The sequence below is a fragment of the Marmota marmota genome, unplaced genomic scaffold (genome assembly GCF_001458135.2).
Source record: "Marmota marmota marmota unplaced genomic scaffold, marMar, whole genome shotgun sequence".
NCBI lineage: Eukaryota > Metazoa > Chordata > Mammalia > Rodentia > Sciuridae > Marmota > Marmota marmota.
The window spans coordinates 33,017,916-33,040,970 of record NW_026000037.1 but is presented as its reverse complement, the minus strand read 5'-3'; the positions used below and the strand labels follow the sequence as shown (position 1 = coordinate 33,040,970).

At 37.1% G+C, this 23,055-nt stretch overlaps 1 protein-coding gene across 4 annotated transcripts in view; it reads right to left on the bottom strand.

The window, feature by feature from the left end:
• Positions 1–23,055, bottom strand: part of Arhgap15 (Rho GTPase activating protein 15) — a 621,152-nt gene that overhangs the window by 12,206 nt on the left and 585,891 nt on the right. The window contains exon 14 of one of the 4 annotated variants that reach the window (XM_048812227.1): positions 20,351–20,516. The exons of the other annotated variants lie outside the window; for them this stretch is intronic. Within the exon in view, the coding sequence (XP_048668184.1) occupies positions 20,492–20,516 (25 nt within the window). The 3' untranslated portion in view covers positions 20,351–20,491. Of the gene's footprint in view, positions 1–20,350; positions 20,517–23,055 lie in introns of those variants that run through there. 4 annotated transcript variants of the gene reach the window in all.

The window sequence follows — 23,055 nt, the reverse complement described above, 5'->3', positions numbered from 1 at the left end:
AAAAAAAAAAAAAAAAAAAAAAAAGCCTACATGCCAAAGAACTCAGAGCCACAGTCAGCATAAGGTCTAATCCCCTAATTGCAGATTGGAGGATCTATGATGAACCAAGCTACCCCGCTACTGCCAGACTAGGGAAAGATTTTCTGGACTAGGGGAGGAGACCCAAGGAGACTTGAGACTTTGATGAGGTCTCATGAAAGTGGCTCAGTTCCAAGTCTTTTTACTCTCCCTTCCTGCATATGTAGGCTGTTAAAAGGTATGAGATTTCTGAGATAAGATATATCCAGATATTTTTCTCCTAGGGAAAAACCTAGTGATATAGCAAGATTCCAGAGTTTCCCATGCCAAGTATATCAGGAACAATTAAATAGAAATTGCTGCCTGGTACAGATAGGCAAAGGGGGCCTAAGGGATTTACAGAATACTGTATTACATGAAGAGTGAGTGACTGAAACCCAGACCCAGATCAGAAGCTGGAGATAATGACTGAAACCAGAAAGGAATGAGCCCTGTCCTACAGAGGTGGCAAAGTCAGCCACTTTCTGCTCTGTTATTTCTGCTCTGTTAATCTGCCTTATTATCTTTCTTTAGCAGTATGTAAACATCTCAGGAACAAGATCTTGGTCTGTTTCTGCCTAGTGCTGTATCCCCAGACCAAGGTTTGTATTTGGCTCATAGTACTAGATGCTCAATAAATATTGGCTGAAATATCATATAAACAGATGCCCTCCCTGCCCTTGCCTCCAGATGCTTAGGCTGTACACAGACTTCCAGGAAAAAACAACAACAAAAAAAAAAAAAACAAGAGCAATCTGCAAGATAATCTGAATTGATTGAAAGGTAATAATAATAATGGGTTTTTGAGAAAAAAATTATATTCCTGCAAACTGAGTTTTTTATCTGCTCTGAGAAAACTAGAACATGAAGCTGGAAATTAAGAAAGAGATTATTTCTTGAGGCTTTGTTAAGGAACTGTAACTGTTCAGTGTCTTTTCCCTTCCTATATGATATATGATGATCAGTTTCCAGCATGTACTCAATTTGAAAGAAACTGGAAAGAGTAGATTAGAATAGAGTGTAATTTTTCATCTGGTTTATACTTTAGATGGTTTGAAATTAAAGATCATGAAACTATTTTTCTTGGCCATCTAAAATATGACCGTCACATTCTATTTTAGGTAAAATGTTTGAAAATTTTCAGAAATACAAACACTTTCACAACATATTCAATACTTTGCTCAAAGATAGAAAACTATTTAATTTGCCTTTACACATACAAATTTATTGTGCATACTGTGATAGAGAAATTAAAAGAGAATTTCTGAGTATGTCCTTATAAATATAGATGTTGGGTTAACCTGATTCTATCACCCTGGTCACATACATCTGTGATCACCCATTGTAAATGGTCTATGAACAGGATGACATGTCTCATTTTATTTTTTTAGAATCACTACCAAGCATTATACTGGGCCTCACCAAAGCTTAGTATCCAGGCTGCTAAGGGACATTGTTATGTCAATCAATTTGATAGTGATGGTGGCTACTTTGTATCAGAGATGGGCCACATAGAACCCTTTCCAAGGAAAGCCTTCCTGCCTGGTTGTGGTTTTAGCTGATGGCCTCCAGTAGTCTTTCTTTCTTTTTTTGTTTTTTTTTAGGCTTTTTCTCCATTGCAATGTGCCATGCTGCTTAAGGGCACTGAGATCTCACTATCAATATAAAAGCTGGATTATTCCCTACCACTGTGGAACAGCTCTGATCAGCTCCAGGTGCTCCAGAGCTCCCTGTGCATCTGGACAGGGCGTTTTTGGAATCACCAGTCAGTTTAACTTATTTCTCTACTCAACCCTGCTGCCATCTCCTCTTCTCTCAGGGAATAAACTTCAATAAATACCTTCCATGTCATACTCTGTTTCAAGGTCTTTCTGAGGAACATAACCTGTCATTGTTATTTCTAGGAATGATCAAAAAATCTAGCAATAATATGGAGATTTGAAGTCAGCTGCTACCTGACTGGTAAAGAGGAATTCAGCAACAGTGGCAGGGGGACTGCCAAGTGATCCTTGCACAATGGGTGACAGCCCAATTGTTAAAACCCTTACTAATGGTGATTCTGGGGTATTATAGCTGTGGAGGAGACTAGCTGGTATAATGCATGAGATATTTAAAAATAATAATGAACCGGGCACAGTGGCACATACGTGTAATCCCAAAGGCTCAGGAGGCTGAGGCAGAAGGATCATGAGTTCAAAGCCAGCCTCAGCAACTTACTGAAGCCCTAAACAACTCAGTGGGATCCTGTCTCAAAATAAAATACAAAAAAAGGGGGGGGGGTGGGAATGTGGCTCAGTGATTAGAGCACCACTAGGTTCAATTCCCAGTATCAAAATAAATAAATAAATAATGGAAAATGTGGATAGAAACTACAAGAACAATGAAACTGAAGAGCTCTTTCTTTGCACCACCAATACTCTACAAAAATTTGTGATTATAGGAGGCTTTCCTCTCTAAATTAAGGATGACTATAGGAGAGCATATTACAGAACTAAGTTTACTGATAGCAACAGGGATCCTAAGACACTGAAATAATATAGGCTAGGTGATAGGGCTTAATTGTTAGAAGCAGGTAGACATAATTTTAATAATAAGCAGCAGAACCTGAGGGGAAGCCAAGAGGACCTGATTCACAGAGTCATGAAGATGGTTAATAGAACATGGCATTCTCAGGAGCAAAATAAACAGGCAGCTACTAAGGATGCTCTTCTGTTTATATCATTGTATCATAATTATCCACCCAATTGCAATATTTTAACTGCTTTCTGGGCTTCTTAGGTCCAGGGACCATCAGTCAAGGTAAGAGTCATTACATAGGCAGATGTAATTAACCTGATCAAGTGAAGGAGGTAGGACTGCTTGCTGTTACACAACAAAGACAGGGAACAGCATATGTGGTACTCAGATGGTCCACATGGGGCCTCCACATCCTCTGCTGCCCAAAAGCTGTAGTTGTGATGGTTGATGGGCAGGGCAGAAATTCTTTCCTGAGAAGACATGGGGAACATTGGACACCTTGTAGATGAGGGTCTGAGTCACTGCACCTCTTCAGCCATCACGACTAGCAGAAGCCATCACTGAGGGTAAAGGGAAGGAACTTACATTAGTTAGTGGGGGAATAAGACAATGAGCTGAGCTGAGGTCTAACTTCAATTGTTGGTCTTTTTATTCATCCTTCTAAATTTTTCTTTTTTCTTAAAGACTATATTTGGAAGAGGGACTCCTGAAGTCCTGGGAGAGCTACTTCCTAAACATACATAAAAAAAGGTACAAATGGTACACTATGGTGGTCATGAGATATGCTGCCTGGGTCTGTCTTTAAGGAGGGACTGTGGTCAGATGCTAGAAGTTCAATCAGCAGACAGCTCCAGTTATCAGCCCTATAGGGCTGGCTCCTTGGAGATGGTTCATGACCAATGACTGATGGCAATGACTGTACAAAGGTCAAGCCATTTTTGGACCTGGTAACAACTGTGTTGTGCCTAGATGCTCCAGAGCTCCTATAAGCTGTCCAGATTTTGTTGAGCCCACATCACAGACTTTACATTCTTCCCCACCCTGCTCTACCTCTCTTTCCACTAATGTTAATAGATACCTATCCCATGTTAATACATAACCTGAGCCATGTTAAATTCAACCTGCATCCGCAGCCATAAGCTCTAGGAAATCAGAGCATCTAATGGAAAGAAAATGGATTTGTGAAAGAGAAGACTTGGAATTTCTTGGTCATTCCTTTCCACTTTGAATTCATGCTGTAACTTCAACAAAGCTGGATAAAACCATCATGCTATATCTGTATAGTACTTTATATTTTCCAAACTTGTTCTGGTCACTGTAGGGCTGGGAGTCTCTATACACTCTGCATGTTAATATCTGTGGCTTGTTCAAAAGTGTATCAAGGTCTGGGACTCACCCACAGAGACTGTTGCATTGGACTGCAGTGAGGTCTGAGTGTTTTAAAAGCTCTGCATGTGATTCTGTTGTCTATGGGGGGAAAGAATCACTGCTTTAGGAAAAAGCAGCAATCTGGAATCTCAGAATCTTAAGCTCTTGTTCTATGGGTGGTGATAGAAGAGTTCTATCAGTTCTTGGAGCCTCAGATTCCCCATTTAGAAAGTGAAGTTAATGGCAAAAAGGACCCATGGATTCTTAGATTAAAAGTTTGTGAAAACCCTTTGCAAATTAGAGAAAAGTTAATTTTTCTTACATGTGATTGATTACCTTTGCTTCTGTCGACTGTTATTTTATAAAGGAAGAAAGGGAGATGAGGACTAACTGGTTTTCCACTCTGACTAGAACCTTTCAAAAAGGGAAGAGATTCTAATTTGAGAGTCTAAGGTTGAGGCCCAGATGTTTAGTTTCTAAACAGCTTCACAGATGAACCCGGTGCATGGCTAGGTTTGGGGACTTCTTGGTTAAACAATTTCTGTAGAGTTTTGTGTACGCTTACCCACACTTAGTTTTCACTTTTCCCCATATTGCCTACATGGAAGTTATATAATAGTACAGATAAAAGGTACTTTGAATTTAAAAATATTATATAATTATAATATATTATGATTATTAAGTGTTAAAATAATTACTCCTATCCCATTAGAGCTAAATTAAATGATTTGTGATCTTTTAGTAAGTAAAGGGTGAAACTGTAGGTAACATAAGCTATATTTGAGATTACATAAACCAAGCATAAATTAAACAATGTGACACCAGGGCTGAAATAATGTAAGCAAGCACCCAATGAAACATCTAAATGAATTCAGAGTAGAGTAACACGCTATTACCTACTGCTATCCTGTCTCAAACATGCTGACTTAATGTGGCATCATGAAGGAAGAAAATGCAAGGAAAATAGAGAAACAAAGATCATTTTAGTATGATCATGACAAGGCCATTCATATTTCTCTTATAGCCTGGAAACAATTTCATACTTATTAGAAGATGTGACCTTTAAGTGTTCCTTACTTGCACAAAGACAAATATTCTAGAAGTCCCATGTTAGCGGGTGGAGTCATCTGTCCTGCCAGCTTTCGATTGGAGGCTACTGCAGGGAGAATGCAGACTGGAGTTGAGCAAATGTGTTACTTATTCTTTACATTTCCAGACTTTGGGGTAAGCTCTCTTGACAGCTCCCTGATTTCTTTAACACAGCAAATCTTTAATCAGTCTAGATATGTTAAAATGTGATTTTTACAGTGAATTGACCTGAGTTGAGTACTTGAGTTGAAATGTGTATTTTTTTCCCCCCTCAAAAGCTGACTTGTAGGGGGAAAAAAAATCAGATATTCTATGATATACTTTGCCTTAGTGACAAGATGTTTTGGGGGAAATCATCCAAGCTTGAAATAAAATCTTTATTGAAAGTAATTCTACATTCATGCCAGTCAGATACATTGTCGGATTAGACCAGATATCCCAGGGGGAAACTACGGTATATGCACCAGGCAGAGTTGATTATTTGGACCTCCTGTCAGTTTTTAACTTCCTGACAATGGCTGAAGCATTCACAGCCGCCACAACTCTGTTTTCATCTTTATTTTGAGAGAAAGTTAATACACTTTACCTTAACTACGCCAAATGTACTGGAAAATAACTCGGTAATAAGATATACCCCGCCTACCTAGTAATATCTGTGTGGAGAGAGCATTTAGCTGTGCATTTAAAGGAAACAAATACAAGCAGCAAATGACTGAAAGATATTGTGATTATTTTTTCTGCTTGAACTTTAAAATTTTCTTGCCAAAGCCTCCTGTGTGCCGTCTTACAACCAGTGTGTATGTATAACCATAGGGCCACATAAATGGCTTTCATTGCAAATTCCCATCAAATGGCAGGGCAGCCTCTTTCTTTCCTATTAGATTAATTCAGTTATCAATGTGATTTGGTGTCAAAAGAAAGACACAGGTGTGCCAGGTGACATTTGTTTCCACTTAGAGAATCACAACAGCTTAGATGTCACTTTTGAAAAGGTTATATAATTGCTTTTTTGGACATAACACTAATCAAAGAAGAGAGAAAAAAGGCATAATTTCAAATGTAAAATTATATTTTGATTTATTGTGAAGACAACACAGTGCTATGATTGTAAAGGAAATGAAAAGACATTTCCTAGAGTAGATATTCAATAATTTAACATTCAATTGAAAATTTGCAACTTAATTTCATAAATCTCATCATTTGGTTGTGTATTCTAAAATTTACTTCTCTCATGTCACCAAAGAACAGAAGCAAGAGGGTGAAATAGGCTTCAACTTGACTAGAGCTTAAAGAGTAAAATGATACGTTAGTTGAAAATTACAACATAATCTACCAACGAAGTCTCAAGGCAGAAAGAACACATGTTCTGTAAAACACATTTCTTAACCTGAGAAATGCATTGGTGAAATAAGTTAAAATTTATGTTGAAAAAATTTTGTTTTTAACTTATAAAAGATCACAAATCTTCTTCAAAAGATGAGTGGCTAAACAAATATGGTTTATCCATACAACGCAATATGATTCAATGGCAAAAGGAAATGAGCTATCAAACCACAAAAAGTCCTGAAGGAACCCTAAGTGCATGTTGCTAAGTGAAAGGCGCCAATGAAGTGATTCTAAGTGCATAACATTCAGGAAAGAGAAAAACTGTGGAGACAGCAAAGGATCAGTAATGTCCAAGAGTTTTGGGGAAGAGAGAGGTGAATAGATGGAGCACAGGGATTTTGATGGTCGTGAAACTGTTGTTTATGACATTACAATGGTGCTTATTTTCATTGCATGAAAGCTCTGACAACTTTCGTTAATCATGAAGTCTCAATATTGTTTGGGTTATGCACACTGATGCAAAATGCTGATGACAGGGAAACTTTGTGTATGTACTGGGGGAAGAAGAGGTATATGGAGACTCTCTGTACTTTATGCTCAGCTTTGCTCTAAGCCTACATTTTATCTGAAAGACAAAATTTATTTAATTTTTAAGAAGCAAAAATATAAAAAGGTAATGAAATATATTTCATCCATTTGGGGTCCAGTGGTCAATTTACCTGGCCATCTGTCTTTAAGGTCACACACATTTGAATCATTTTGAATTGAATTATTTCTGATTTTATCACCATATCCATGCCATTCACCCTACTAAAAACAAAATAGAAACGTTTCTTTACTAGGAAGCCTTTAGGAATCATATTCTCGTCTCTTAGTTATTTGCTTTCTTGGCATTAAAGCATTCATATTGTATTGCAAAGTTGTTGACATGTTTTATTTTTGTCTCCAAGTTATTTCATGCACACGTTTTCTCTCTCTCATTAAACAGTAAAATAGTGGAGTTTAGGTAGCATAGTACCTCTAGCTTTCCTCCTATTTTTGCTTGCAGTAGAAAGTTTGAGCATTCTTTTTGTTATTACAAATAGTTTTATGCTGCAAGTGTGGCTAAACAGGTTGAGCTTTTGTTCCAGAGAAGGGAACTGGATTGAATTAAATATTTTTCTATCTGCAGTCAGAACAGAGCTGGCCCCAGATATTCTTTGTCATTTTCTCTTTTAAGTCCAGGAGGGAAAGCGGAGTTCAGTCAGGGAAGATGTTGAGTCTTTCTTTTCTACGCCAGTCCTTTCTTTCTCCCCCTTTCTTTTTTCTCTTTTAACTTTCTTTGAAAAAAATTATAGAGGATGACTGGAGAATATAATTTGGAAATGCAACAGTATTATATGACATTTAGAGGGATGGGCGGGTAGGGAATTCAGTACGTGCAAAATATCATCTTTGGATGTTCTACTTTCAAAATTTTTATGAGTTAGTGTGAAATTACTTTAGGTTAAGGTGTCAAAAATAGAATGCAGGAATCATGAGGTTTGGTTTCAAAAGTCTTGGCTCTTTACAGAAAATGTCTGCATAATCCAAAGGAGAGTCTATACAAGATAAAAATTTAAATGATGTCATAATCTAAATGAGAATATATGCAGAAGAGAATGTCTAAATAATCCATTCCATGACCCATAGACTTGTATGGAGATCCAGGAGACCACCATTGGAACTTGGACAAACACAGTAATTCAATAAAGCTTTAGCTTCATTAGTGCATGTGACTGGAATGAAAGATCAGCTAGTACAAGGAAATGGACACCTTGTTTTTCTCTCCTGGCTTTACTTTTACTATCGCTGGGACTATGGGCATTCACTTAGCCTTCCTCAGCCTCAGTCTCCTTATTTGGAATATCCGACAGTTGGGCTGGAAGAGTTCTAATTTCCTTGTGCTTCAAATTCAACTTTTAACAAATTGAAATACCATTTTCTTCTGCTAACTTGAAATTCAATTTTTAACAAATTGAAACACCATTTTCGTCTGCTAACTTGAAATAATTTGTAAGGAAAGTTGACAAGCTCAGAAACATATTGCAGGCATAGCCCTCAATTGCAAAATAAGTGAAACCTGAATTGTAAGGCATTTGTAGTACTATCTTGCATATATATATGTGTATATTTAAAATATATGTTTATGCATACTTTATATATTATGTGTGGTGTGTATATAAATCTTTACTATAAGATATACATTTATTTATTAAAATAAAGAATGAAACAGAAAGGCAGACACCAGAGATTAAAAAAAAAAAAACAGACATGAACCTTCTGTTTTCTTGAAAGCATAAGGGCGTGCCTGAAGTCCTTATTTTCATTTTCATAATACCTAGGAAAGAATGGTGGCATTGGATGAAGAGACTTCTATCTGGAGACAGCATGGTGGCTGTCTGCTCCCTGGGGAAGTTGAAGCCTCCATATGAAAGGATGATATGATTAATCAATGATGCCTATATGGGCTTGGGAATGGAGGACTGTGGCACCTGTGCCAAGAACATGCCATTCTGTGGAAGAGTAATTTCAAAAGGAAACTGCATACCTCTACAGAAGTAATATGAAGTGTTCCTGTATGAGAAGGAGTCTGGGAACTTGGGAGGCAAGCTGCTGGTGCATTTGACCCACATTGCTCTTAAGAAGTGAGCACAGAAAGAGAGGAAAATATAGCTGGATTGGGGTGTGAAAAATGGTGACTTTAGGACATATCACAAGAAATTTATGATGATGGATATTTAAAATAGAATTTTAAAAATCTATACAAATGAGATACATCTCAGAGATCCTTTCAGGTTAGTACATATAGACCAGCTTCTTATTTAAAAAAAAAAATTACAACCTTCATACTAAGTATTTTTAAGAAACTCAGTTCCCCGTAGATGTACATTCACCTCTCCCATATTTTGTTGACTTCTTATTTATCATAAGACCAGATCTGCCTGTGGTGATATATGCATATTGAAGAGTCAATTAAAGGACAACCATAGTCTTTCAGTGGTCACGGAGATCTACTAATGTCAACCATTAAGTGATGATTTTATTGCAATAGTGATTATATATAGAGAGAGTACAGGAGATGTACAGAGCTGCTGAATAGAACAGGGCTGACGGAGTCTATTTTGTGTTTATGCATTTGCAGTCTTGGGTGGTGCCTCACTGAAATGCCTTATCTAGGAGGATTACTGATATCACAACACTCCTGATTTATTGAAGCTCAATTAGGTTAAGCAGCTTGGTTCACTTCGATTGGATAAAAAAAGTCTCTTGTTGAATTTGAATTCTTGCTTTGCAATGAACACAAACTCACTCATTATTACTTATGGAGCTTTTCTTTATGGATGAAGTGTTTCTCAGCCAAGTAGCAGTAGTCACCCAGCTGATGACCATAAGGAAAGGCAAACACTGTCAGTAGAATAACATCCTCAGCCAAGTGTTTATGTTGGATACATATACAATACAGAACTGTTCCTGACTAATGAGATGAAGTGGCCTCCCCAAGTCTCTCCTTTTGTATTCTTTCTTGCCACCCATGTGTTGAGCGAGATTTTCTCAGGAACTAAGATCCACCCTACAAGTAAGTTCTGCTTCTTTGCAAGCTGGATTTATTCTTTCTAGTTTCCAACTTAACATCATATATCAAATAGCTCTGAGTGAACTATAAATACAATTGTGATGCGGCTGTTAATGCAGCTTCCAGGGGTGATTAATTTATGTAGAGTGTATTTTAAACAATGAAATAATGTGGATAATTTGATATTTCTAAATGTTGTCTTTTAGAGTCCTTTGTTTATGCTTTATTTCTAAATCTACTGGTTATATTCTCAATAAAGTTTTTTCTCCCCATCCCATCCCCACAGGTGGGAGAATATCTCAAACTTCCTACTAAGAATTTTATTTTGTTTCTTCGCCTTGCTTCAACTTTCCTTGCTTTCAATGATCTTTAACCTAAAATCTGGAATTTTCTCCTCAGTTGGCTGAAATAACGTTTACTAGAATTTTTCTGACCAGAGATCCCTTGGTATGTTTCAGACTGCTGGGGCAGGGGAACAAGCTATGGGTGCCCTAGGAGTGAGGGGAAGCCAGGTAAGTCTGGCCAAAAGCTGGTTCAGTCCAGAGTGTGGCTCTCAGGGCAGAAAGAGGCCAGCACTGAGATCATCAGAAACTCAGCAGCACAGGTTGGTTAAGTATTTTAAGAAAGGCCACAGGCAGGGGTTGAATAATATTTTAGAAACAAAATGCTAACTGTACAATCCTCTATGACACCATCAGCAGGGACTTCCTTTCTCCTGAGGGAGATAGCACAACTCTCAGTAAGGTCTCTGCCTCTGCATTTCTGCACCTCAATGGCTGTCTGGAGAGCCACTTGCTCTCTGATAGGAAGCTAATGAATGTTCAGTCTTTGCATTGTGTCACCAAGGTATATTATCTTATTTCTCCTGTTAACAAGTTTATGAGACTGGTACCATTATTATTGCCCATTTTAAAAATGAAAAACTTGAGGCTTATGGAGATGACTCGCTGTCATGCTGAAAGAGTTGTGCTAAGATCTACACCCAGGTTACCTGGGTCTAGAATCTGAACTCTCCTTATATGGTGGTCTATCTGTCCTTCCTGTTGCCTGTTTGGTGTCTCTGTTTGCCATTCTTTTCTGTCGGCCACTGGGCTTTTTAATTCCCAATCAGATATCCGTTGTCTCTATACCCCGAGCTACGAGCCAGTCTGTCCCCCTCCTTTCCCCAGTCCCAGCTCACTTAACCCCAGCCTGGGTCAGAGCCCCAGGCCCCTTGCTTTCCTGGCAGGAGAATAAAGACAGCTGGCAGTGAGAAAAGCCTGTGAAGGAGAATCTGAGCACAGTGGTGGTTATGGCTTTGCTGCCTGAGAACTCCCTCTGTCAGGGAACCGCACTGGCTTCCCACACTTGCTACATGGACAGATGTTTTCAATTATTATCACTGACAAGCCTCCAGGCCAGGTTCCTTTCTGATTGGCTGTCACTGGACTCAGAGGGGAATAAAGGAAACTGAGGCTAGGACACAAAACACCTCAGTCATCACTTTAATCATGTTTCTCTAAAGCAACTGGTTGAGTTGGACAGTTCACTCAGAATTGGAATCCTTTCGTAAACACAGACTCAATTTCCTTTTAAACCTTTCTTTCATTCTGGTTTCAATTTTTCTGCCAATAGTCCTTTTGACATTGTAAGAGAGTGAGACATTTGTCATTTCTTTACCAATTCTTTCCTTTTGTTGTTCTTCCAGAGTTTTGGGTTCATACCAGAATATAGTGGGAATTATGATTTAGAACAAGTTAACTTGATATTATTAGACTTCTAGACTTGGCCTTGCACAATCATCTGCAAAAATGACCTACGTCTGATGAGAAGATTCTGGCAGCATCCATCTGCAGTAATGTGGGAAACTCCCCACCTGAAGTCCAAAACCACTTTTCAAGTCTTCTTTGTACCAACACCAGGGTTTGCATCTCACCTCACCTGCATCACTGAGACCCTTTGTGATATCACCTTTATAGGTAACGATTGAATGTGACATAGTTACCCTGATTCCATTTTTTACCCTCTCTGGTATATCATACAGAGGCCCAGTGACTAGTTTATCCCAAGAGATATCTAACAAAGCATTGGCATGGACAGTAGCAGAAAAGGATGTAGACATGTCTCTCAGAAGCCTCCCTGATAACTCTCTCCTCTAAGTGCCCTCTTCTTCAACAGGATCAGTTATCTCATTGTTTATTTCTCCCTTTCTGTTTCCATAAATTAGAAGGGAAAACCAGATCATCAGGTAGATTAAAGCCTTCTGAGTTCATTTTTATTTCCAATTCTTTATGTCATATATCTGGTTAGAAAAAAATGTATTCAAGATGCTCCAGTGTTTCTGCACATTAGTTTTATGTTCTTTTGATGTCCTGAAATTCCATTTGTGTGTGGTCCTTCTTGCTCAAGTCTCCAAGCTGCCTTGTCTCTGCTGCCATTTTCAAAACAATAGAGGCAGACATGCAAGCGGCCACATGTATTTGGTAAGATGGATAAAATCTATAGCTTTAGATTCTTAAGGCCCAACTCTCCATTTTAATTTCTGAAAAATGTCTTCTTAACTTTCAATCTAAATTCTTTATTTTAAGCCTAAAGATAAAATATTATCGGATGTTAATTCATCCTTTTCAAAAAAGGCACATGAGGGTTAAAACATATGCTTCCTTCTTCGCTCAGGAAAAAAAAAATCCTTCCAACCTTTTTGGGGGGATCACATATAGCTCTAAAACAGCTGAAGCTAAAAACATCAAAGTTGGCATGACTTCAGTTATCACTGAATCAGGAAGATCAAGCCAAGTTTTTGAAGAAAATGGTTGAGCATTTTAAAAATAAAAGAAGTCAAAATGCTCTCTCTGAGCATGCTCAGTGGGAGATCTTAAAATATTTTCTTTAGGTCAGCTTTATTTTGCTCATTTCTTTGGAAATATTTCAACAAACCTCTCTAATTAGTCCTTATTAACATTCACTAATGCCCTAGCCAAGGCCCAAGTGTCTGTCACCTGCCAAGGTGATGTTTTCACCATGTTTGCCAAGGGACCACTACTGGTCAATGCCGGTGAGTTGCTTTGGTCCTTTCATGTTTTTGTCATTGTTCGGTTCAGTGATTTTAGGTGGGACAAATATGTGGGAGGGGATGAGGGACAGGATGTTGAAACAGTTTCACAATAATAATATGGGGGGTTGAATACAACTGCTAAATACCTGTTTTTTTTTGTTATTGTTGTTTCAATTTTCTATAAATTTAATATTATGAAAATATTAGAAGGATGGTTTCTGCATTTGAAAAGCAACAGGCAGTTTAAATCAAGACTCAAACACAAAAATACAGCCCTCACACTGAAAAGTAGATACTATGTTTATCATTTCCTCAAAGGATTTCATTTTCTTTTAAGGCACTAAATAGCTTCTCTGCTGACAGTTTGGGGGCCCACATTTATCTTGCAATAAGACAGTAAACTGTCCCCACTTTACCTGGGACCAGATCAATTGACAGACCTGGCAGATCGCTGACATTACACTTGTTATCACCACCACCTGACACTATTTCAAGATGTAAATTTCTCAAATGATATCTACAGCCTGGTAAGAATATTGCTTCTTATTGCAATGCACTTTTACTAGTCTCCACACTGTAATTTCAAGAATTTCTTTATAGGAGTTCTCAGTGAAATCCTCCAGTAGCATTTTTCAACTGAGGAAATATTTTGCATGTATAATGGCTCAAGGGAATTGCCATGCTGGTTAGATTACATTTCTACCTGTCACAAAAAGTCAAGAGGTAGATTTTGACATATCTTGTTTATAATATGTAGCCAGACAGTGGTAGCCAGAAGGGTCCACACATACAGGGATAGCCCAGTAGACTATCTGCAAATTACTTTAGATGTATTAGTCCATACCTAAGTTAGAGATCTAATTATGCTCAATCAAGTATACTAGGGAAGATGCTATTTTAATAGCTGGCAGCAAAATCCTACTTAGAGGAGAAAAAATCATCTGCTTTCCTTTCTTGCTTAGCAAAACCTTTTGACAGACCATTTTGGTTGTGAAAACAATTTGAAAAAGATAAACAAATTCTCTGAGTGAACCCCCCAAAACTTGCCTTATTGGGGTTGTGTGCAAAAATTCCCTATAAAAACCTTTATAAAACTATAGTTTTGAGGCAGAGGGCATGGTGAGAAGTTGGAGAGCAAATGGAAAAGACAATCTGTGAAAATTCCTTAGAGGAGTGAGGGGGGAGAATTATGGAGGTGCATTTCAATATGAGAAATGCCTATTATTTATGTTTACATTTTAAATTATCCACTAGCTTGGAAGTGATGTAATCTTTCCATTCCTTGTGAATATTCAGGAAAATTGTACTAATGCTGTGGTCTGGAGTGAATTTTTGGATATAAGGGCAAAGAAACAGTCAAGATAAGGGAACACTGGCCAGTGGTGAGGCATGGATGGGTTGAAGGTTTAGAGACCCAAGAAATCAAGCCAGAAATGACTGATAGCCTGAGAGATGCTGGTTTCTAACTTCATCAGAGTGGAGAATTGAAATTATTTTGTTTTAATTTCAAGGGGAATGATGCAAATAGACAAAGGGCATTTTCTAAAGTTCTTGGTGCCATTTTTTTGCTTGTCTTGGTTGTACCCAAGTTTTTAATCTTATCATCCTGTCAGCTCATCATTTCCAAGATGTGGCTAGACTGAGCTGTCTGTGGCCAGTTTTTCTAAATGGTCCTTCTGCTTGTGGCTTTAATTCTTGGTTCTGCCTTTCATTTCCCCTTGAGTACGAGAATCTAGCTCTGAACCCCAGCTGGATTGCTAGGGTGCTTGACTCTCTCATCTAATTTTTGCCATCTTCTCCCAAGCTGTTGGCTATTTCTGTTCTTCCAAGTTTACATAAGCTGCATCATTGCCTGTCCCTAAACACAGGTCACAGAACCTTCCAAAACAGTCTGCAGGCAGTTGGATTCTCTTGACTTCATCATGTGGGTCCATCTTCTCTGCTCAAAGCCCTCAGTGGCTTTCTGTTCTTTGTCAGGTAAAATCTTGGCTCCTCCATAGGACACACTATTCCTCTGCTATGTTGGTTCCAACTTTTTTTTTCCCAGCTCTCTTCATTCAAAGTTATCCATGACTATTTACCAAAATATTCCTAATTTTCCCAATGAGTTGACCTGGCTGTGCTTTGTAATATTTGTTTGGACCAGTGTGGAGATTTGAACCAAAGAACAGGACAAACTAGTGGCATTTAAACTCAAGAATGCTCCAGTCTGTGCAATTGTAATTGAATGTAAGTTCTTTATAAAACAAAGCATGTGGTTTACATTGTGTAACTAATATAAATCATAGATTAAGAAAGAAAATAAGTAAAAGCAAAAATGATGCTTTTGCTCACAAATCTTTTTTTCTAACCAAAAATATTATAAATCTTTAAGTTGTTGTTTACACCAAAATGTTTGACTGTATAGTGACTACAGAGAATGTAGTTCACAAAAATAATGATATCAGTCCATCACCACGGTGCTTAAACAAAAATCTGGGAGATCTGGCTCAAGTCACCCTGAACAGGAAGCCATCCTGTTCAATGACTGTGTCTGCTGGGGATGCCACTGATTTTGGGGTAAGACAATCCCAATCTTCTTACATCCAATTGAGAATTGGAATATGCCTTTGCCATTTAGGAACTTAAATGACCTCACAAGTTACCAGTGAAAGGCACATTCCTCCTAGATTTGACTAGTTCTACATGATAGCTTATTTTCTTCTCTGATCATAAAACTTCGAGTTCCTAAGGCACATAATAAACTATATACATAATACTCTTCTCAGCAGAATTACCCACTTACCAATAAGAACTTTAGATTCCAGCTGCTAATGAATATTGTATTACCTAAAACAACACAGAATCATTAATCCTCTAAGGTTCCCAAGTTTAAACTATATATACAATAACTGCTTTCCATTTCCTGAGTAATATAATGCAATAAACAAATAGGTCTCAAAATTCTTCATGAAATAACCACAAAGGATGAAGAGAATGGCCCTTCATTTCATGCATTTGGCTAGTCACAAGGTCAGGTGTCTTTAAACAAGCAAGTTTTATTTTCTTTTAGATCCTATCCAAATCATAGTGTCATTTAAATTTGTGAAACAAATTTTCATTGTTTCCTTTTTAAGAAATGCATATATAACCTACTATTTAAGATATGTGAATTTAGGGCAGCACCAAGAAGTCTTTCTCCATGTTCTACTAATGTTAAAACCTTGTTGTTTTCTGTCCATTCTATAGTAGTGATGATAAAATAACAAAAACCTGAATGTGGAAAATGTATTTAAAATTCTGGTTACGGAGTTTTGAGCATATTGGCTATGGAGGGATGTTTATAAAATACAAGCAAATATGTCAAACTTGAGGCAAAATTTCAAGAGTCAGGAGTATTCAGGTAGAGAAAGAGAATGCTTAGGACCCCACCCACATAGTGGCATCACCCTTGGCTGACTTCCACTCATCCTGCTCTGTTTCCTCTGTAAAATACACTGACCATTGCTCACAATGCATTCAATGTTCCCAGCTAGTTAATGGCTCTCAACTGTGCACATCTGTTCCCACTAGAGGGAAGTCCCAGGAGAGAATCCCAAACAAGTTTATGCCAGTTGTACTTATTATTGTAATTATGTAATTTAATTAAATATTATGTAAACTGATGAAATATGAGAGCAAAAAGGAAGAGAGTTGCTTTGGGAACACTTTCTTTGGAGAGAAGATAAATTTGGTTATATCTAAAATTACTAGAGTTTTCTCTCTGGGTGGTGATTGGTCTCATCGATCTTACAAAGTCTTTTCCAAATCTATCATATATAATATTGCTTGTGTTTTTAAATTTTGTTATCTTTAGATTGATTCCTTCATTCTATTTCATGTTACAGTAGCTGCCAGTTATCATTTCCTGAGCACATACTATGTACCAGGCACTGGGTGAAGTGATTTGCTTGCATCTTCACATTTGATGTGTAAAATAATAATTATTAATTCTGGAAGAACTGCATTATGTCCATGGCTATATGCTCAGCATATTGCATATATTCCCCAGTTAATTCTCATGATATACCTCTTTTTAGATATGGAAACTGAAGATCAGAAGGAATGAGAACTTCATGTATACCCACAGCAATAAGTAAAAGATCTGGGATTAGGACCCAGTTCTATTTTGTTCTGAAGTCTTATCTCTGATTACTACACATACAGGTTCCTTGTGGACCTGTCATATTTACTGTCAAGATCTTAGTATGTAGTTCAGTGCTGGTCTCACCATAGGTACTCATTTGTGTTACATGAATAAGTGAATGCAGAGATAGATGAATATTACCTCAATTTTCTTAATAAGACTTAAGGTCGATTTGCTAGAAAATGGGAGAGAGGCAAATTTTCCTAATTCTAGACACTTTACAGTGTACCTACCATATGTGAATTAGCCTTCCTTTATTTCTATTGATTGAATTATTACTGTCATTAAGATCATATAAGAATAGTTTGTTAGGAAAAAAAGATTATAGTTGTGATTTACAATTGAGGACTAGTGTTATAGTTTTGTCTTCTCGTTATTATTCCTTTCAGTAAGATCATGTTTGGAGGAAACTGCATCTTCCCCATTCTGGTCTCTTTGTTTGAATGAAGTTAGCTCAGGGCTGGTCCTGTGTCCCAAGCTCCACTAATGAGAGTCATGCATTCCTCTGCCATAGAGAACCGATCAGGAACAAACAGGGAGTAAACAAGCAGTCCATGCCAGGCCATGGGGATGATTCCTGGGAGTTTTCTGTTCCCACAGCAAAGGAGAACCTTACATGCCTCCAAGGATGCTAAGCTGATAGGATACAATCCTGGCTCTGCCAGTTTGCTGCCAGGAGGAAATATTTTTAAATCAAAACAAAGTTAACCCCAAGGTGAGCAGAGGCTAGAGATGGAAAGAGGCAAATTCCTGGCAATATCCTTTGGCAATTGGATCTAGTCATGCCCAAAGTCACATCTCATCATGGAATGTTCAGTTATAACAACTAGTAGATTCTCTTTTTTGCCCAAACAATTGTGAGTTAAGCTTTATTCTTTTTTTTTAATTTTTTTTATTGGTTGTTCAAAACATTACAAAGTTGTTGACATATCATATTTCATACATCAGATTCAAGTGGGTTATGAACTCCCATTTTTAACCCAAATACAGATTGCAGAATCACATCGGTTATCCTTTTGCACAAAATGTTACCATAGAACTCTAAGATATGTTTGAACATACTACATAATGTGGATCAGGTGAATTGATCCAGAACTGTGGCTAGTAAATATTCAGGAGAAAAAAAAGAAATTTCATCCAAAGCAAAGCAAAATAAAATTGTACATGAAGCTAAATCTAATATCTGCCTCTAAAATCTTAGTCCTAGCTGGTATTGAGTTTGGTGCTTAGCAATAATACTACTTTGTTATTTGATTTAAAGAAGATTCACTAATCTGCTAAATAAAAGGGTTTGATTAAGAGAGAGGATACATACTATTTCAGAATCTGTATTTCTTAGGAATCTTCAGATAAAGTCAGGATATTCAGGAGGAATACCCCCCATGATGTTTTAAAATGAATTTTTTAATTCAAGACTTCTTCAAGGAATATTTTCTTCCTACTCACTTGCAAAACACATGCTCATGTATACACACCCACATAGAAAAAGGAATCCATTCAGGTACAATCTAACTTGCAATCAAGAACTGCTAAAATAGGACCTTTATCATCAACACAGCACATCCCAAAATGTCTTTGTAAAGTAAATCAAATTATATGAGTTAATTGATTCCAGGCAACATCAGCAACTGCAGGTGGAGACTGCATAACAGGATGTTTATTAATGAAGTACTATTAATAAAAATCGACAATACCAATTCCTGTTTGTTGTATCTGAAAGCTACCTGCAGTGATTATAGATATATTTGTTGAATTTTTAAACAGTTTTGAAAAGGGGGAAAAAAGAGGACATAGTAACACATGGGATTTTTTAGCTGTGGATCTTGGATCACTGATATTTAAACACTGAAAAGATACTTCTAAATACAATTTGACAAGCAATGCCAAAGATGCCAGTGGTAATTAATTAGCACTTAATTGAGACCACAGAACAACAGGACATATGAATCGGTACTCAGTGCCATTTCCCCTTAGGCTCCCTCTCACGAGGGTCAGGAGGGTGGCTGCAAGCTGAAGGTCAGTAAGTAAATCGAGAGAACACATTGACACTGGACATTTCATGATGGATCTCCTTCACCCTTTGCTGCCGCCCCTGACTATCTCTAGCTAGGAAAGGACTATGATGGTCTGAAGGGGAATTTATTGTTCATGCACATCAAAACTGAGGTGGGCACTACCCTCACATCCTCCACTAGTTAGGCTGGACACTTCTGGAAAAGATCAAGCTCAAATGTTAACATATGAATGAAGGTAGGCCAACATAAAAGCAAATTAAATTTAGAGTAAAGAATTACTTGAATTTGCTGGATTTGCAAGATTATATTTAAATTTTTGTAAAAATAAATCTAGATAAAATATATTTCTGAAAATAAATTTTTTGTAGAAATTTTTTTTTTGTAAAAAATTAGATAAAACATTTCTCTAAAAATTAATTTTTTTTCATGAAAAGCATATCATAGATATTATGATAGTTTGTATTTAAATATCATCAAGACTCCTAGAAATTCAATTTTAGGTATTGTTCATACTCTCTCCAGCCCCCTCCAAGACACACGCATACACTTTCTGTCTTAATGGGTAGGGGCAACCGCCTTAACAGAGGGAAAAACTCTATAGCTTTATAATTCCATAGACTGAGCAAATAAAAAAAATGGAAATGAATTTTCTAATCTATGAATAAATTTAGACAGCCTCTGACTAAAAATTTATGGTAGCTTGGCTTATAAGCCAATATACATGAATTGGGGAATAGGCTTGCTGAAATTACCACCACAATTAAAAAAAAAAATGAAGTGAGGACACTTTCTATTTTTTTTTTTTTAGCTGAGATTTGAAATCCTTAACTGAATGCAAAGTTCACTGATGTAACTGGTACTAGAAGTCTGGGTTCTTCAGTACCAAACCTTCAGTCCACACAGATTATATGACTTCTGAACGACCTTCACTCTCCAAAATGTATACAACTGGAAAAAGACTTTTCGGGGATCTGTTTTATTTGGTCACACACATGCCTATAGTTAAAACAAATAAGATACCTCTTCTTTTCAGTGTTCTTAAAAAGTGCTTGACTGATTCTTCTGAGGTCCTTGAGAACTTGCCTTAGACAATGATGCTCACTGCCAGAGCAGAGAGCAATGAGGGTTTGATCAGAAGCACTCTCTTTTCCTAATTCACTTCTTGTTCATGACTTATTCTTTGAACTAAGTCTGTTCCCTTGAACCAAGAATCTCCTCAACATCACTGCTCCTTTGCCACATCCCGGTGGATATATTCATGTGACATGACTGGAGGAGCACAGTGGCTCCCAGCCTTCCTCTCCTTGGGAAACAGTTGAGCTCGGCTATGGCAACAGGAAGAGGTGCCATCTGGTGAGATCAGAGTCCAAAAAAGAAAAAGAAAAAGGCAAGTAAGCAAGCAAAAAAGGTAGGGAGGGGAGCCCTCTCTTTCCTTAATATTATTTTACTAAGAAACTTCATGAAAACCATATCTTTCAGTCTTATGCAGCCCTCATCTCTGTTTTAAAATATCAGCTTGCAAATCTTAGGATATTTCAGGATAAAAGCATTTTTAAACTAGCAGGTATTTGCACCATTTAGTGAGGTTTATCCCCACTTTTTATTCTATGATAATCTCACATTTCTTATAATGGCTTTTACATTCTTCGTATTTAATAATGACAACCTATATCATTTAAATTCCTCCTGAAATGCCATACACACATTTTAGACTTTCTCTAAAACACAACTTCACAACTTCACATAGTCCTATGTGAAGCTGTGAGTCACCTTTGTCTACCATTTAAGTAAATATTTCTGAACTTACTCTAATTCTAAACATCAATTTTACTTTAATTTTTTATTTTGTTATGTATTGACTTGATTTATACTCCCACATTATTAAATAAATAATTTATTTTAAAAATGCATCCAATATATAAAAGTTAAAATATGTTTAAAATGAGCAAGAAAACCAAAGTGAATGGAAAATAAGATGTAAGGATAGTGGAGTATTCCAAGTATTAGCAAGTCCACATGCTTTAATTCAAGTCTTGCTTCAATCTTGGTGGATCATATTACTTCCAGATAGGATGTCTATTGATTGACTTTACTGTTAATTTTATTTTTTTGGGGGGGGTACTGGGGATTGAATTTAGAGGCACTCGACTACTGAGCCATATCCCAGCCCTATTTTGTATTTTATTTAGAGATAGGGTCTCACTGAGTTGCTTAGTGCCTCATTTTTGCTGAGGTTGGCTTTGAACTCATGATCCTCCTGCCTCAGCCTCCTGAGCCATTGGTATTACAGGCATGCACCACTGTGCTCGGCTTTACTGTTAATTTCTAAGAATATTTCTGCTTTCCTTATGCTCTTTATCTGACCATATCTATCCAGAGGCATCAAGATTCAGGATTCCTTGTTATTTTTTCTTTTACAAGTAAGATTGGTACAGGGATCAGGTTTCATATACTGCTATTTCCTCTTATTCAATGGGGATATATGTTCCAAGACTCCCAGTGAAATCTTGAAATTCAGGTAGTGCCAAACCTGACATATACTATGTCTTTTTCCCTATATGTCTTGTAATGCTGCCACTTAGTACCAGTGTTAATTTGTTCCTTCATGTTTTAAACCCCTGTGCCTCCTTTCCATTATTACTCTTATGTTTTGGTGCCATTATTAAGTGAAATTAGAATTACTCAAGTACTTCCAAATGTGACAGTAAATCTGAACATGACAGTTACTAAGTGACTAAGAGGTAGGTCACATACACATCATGAATACAATGGACAAAGGTATGATTCATGTTCTGGGCATGATGGAGCATAATGTTGAGAGACTAAATCCTGTTACTCAGAATGGCATGCAATTTGGATTGTTTTGTTCTGAAATTTTCTATTTTATATATTTTTGGGTTGCCATTTATTGAAATATTGGAAGACAAAATCATAGATAAAAGGGGACTACCATATTTCATTTGTTCATCTATCAGATCCACACATATTTGGCAATTTTTATGTGCAAGTTACTAAGACACAATTTGAGCTGAAGGGTTTTAGATTCAGATAGGCCTACATTTCAAATACTGATCCCATCACCTTTTATTGGGTGAAATAAAAAAAACATAATAATGTATTCTTTCTGGATGCTAGATTTTGGTTCCATAGTAGAGGGCAATAATTACATGGCTGTTGAATTGATATCATATATTTTAAAATATTCAGCAAAGTGTGAGACATATATTTAGTGCTCTATAAATTTGTGTATTCATGCTAGGCATTTGGCAAGAATCAAAAAAGAATAAAAATGAGCTTTGCGCTACCTTCACTATTGTCTATTTAAGTGTCAAATTCACCTCTGTAGGAGTAACTATGAATTCAGAATAGAGGCAGATCTCTACAGATAGGATCAGATCTCTGATCAGCAGATCTTAAAGAAGCTGAACCTTGAGCTAGAACCTTGTAGAATCTGGGATAGCAGGAGAGTAAAGAGGAACCTGGTTTGGAGGGAAATTGTTTGGATGAAATGTGTGGTTCTTAGAGATGGTGATACATGAGGCATGATTTGGGTTGGTGAGAACATTCATTCACTTCGCGCCCTGAAACACTCGTGAATGGAAGTAATGGTTAGAACGCCATGATTAGGACAATGAGGAAGAGCAGGTAGGTTTATAGCAAGCAAGGGGACTATGTAATACAATTACCCCTATTGGGAACCCAAAATCTAAAAACCTAATTGTATTTGATGCCCTAAAATGACTATCAGGTAGAGTTAGAGTTCAAGTGCCTTAAAGTAGTTCATTTCCATTTGCTTTTCATAACTATAGTCAACTTGGGTTACAGGTTCTACATAGTGACTTGATGACCTGGGAAGGACCCAAATTTGCTCATCTTTGAAATGAGAAGT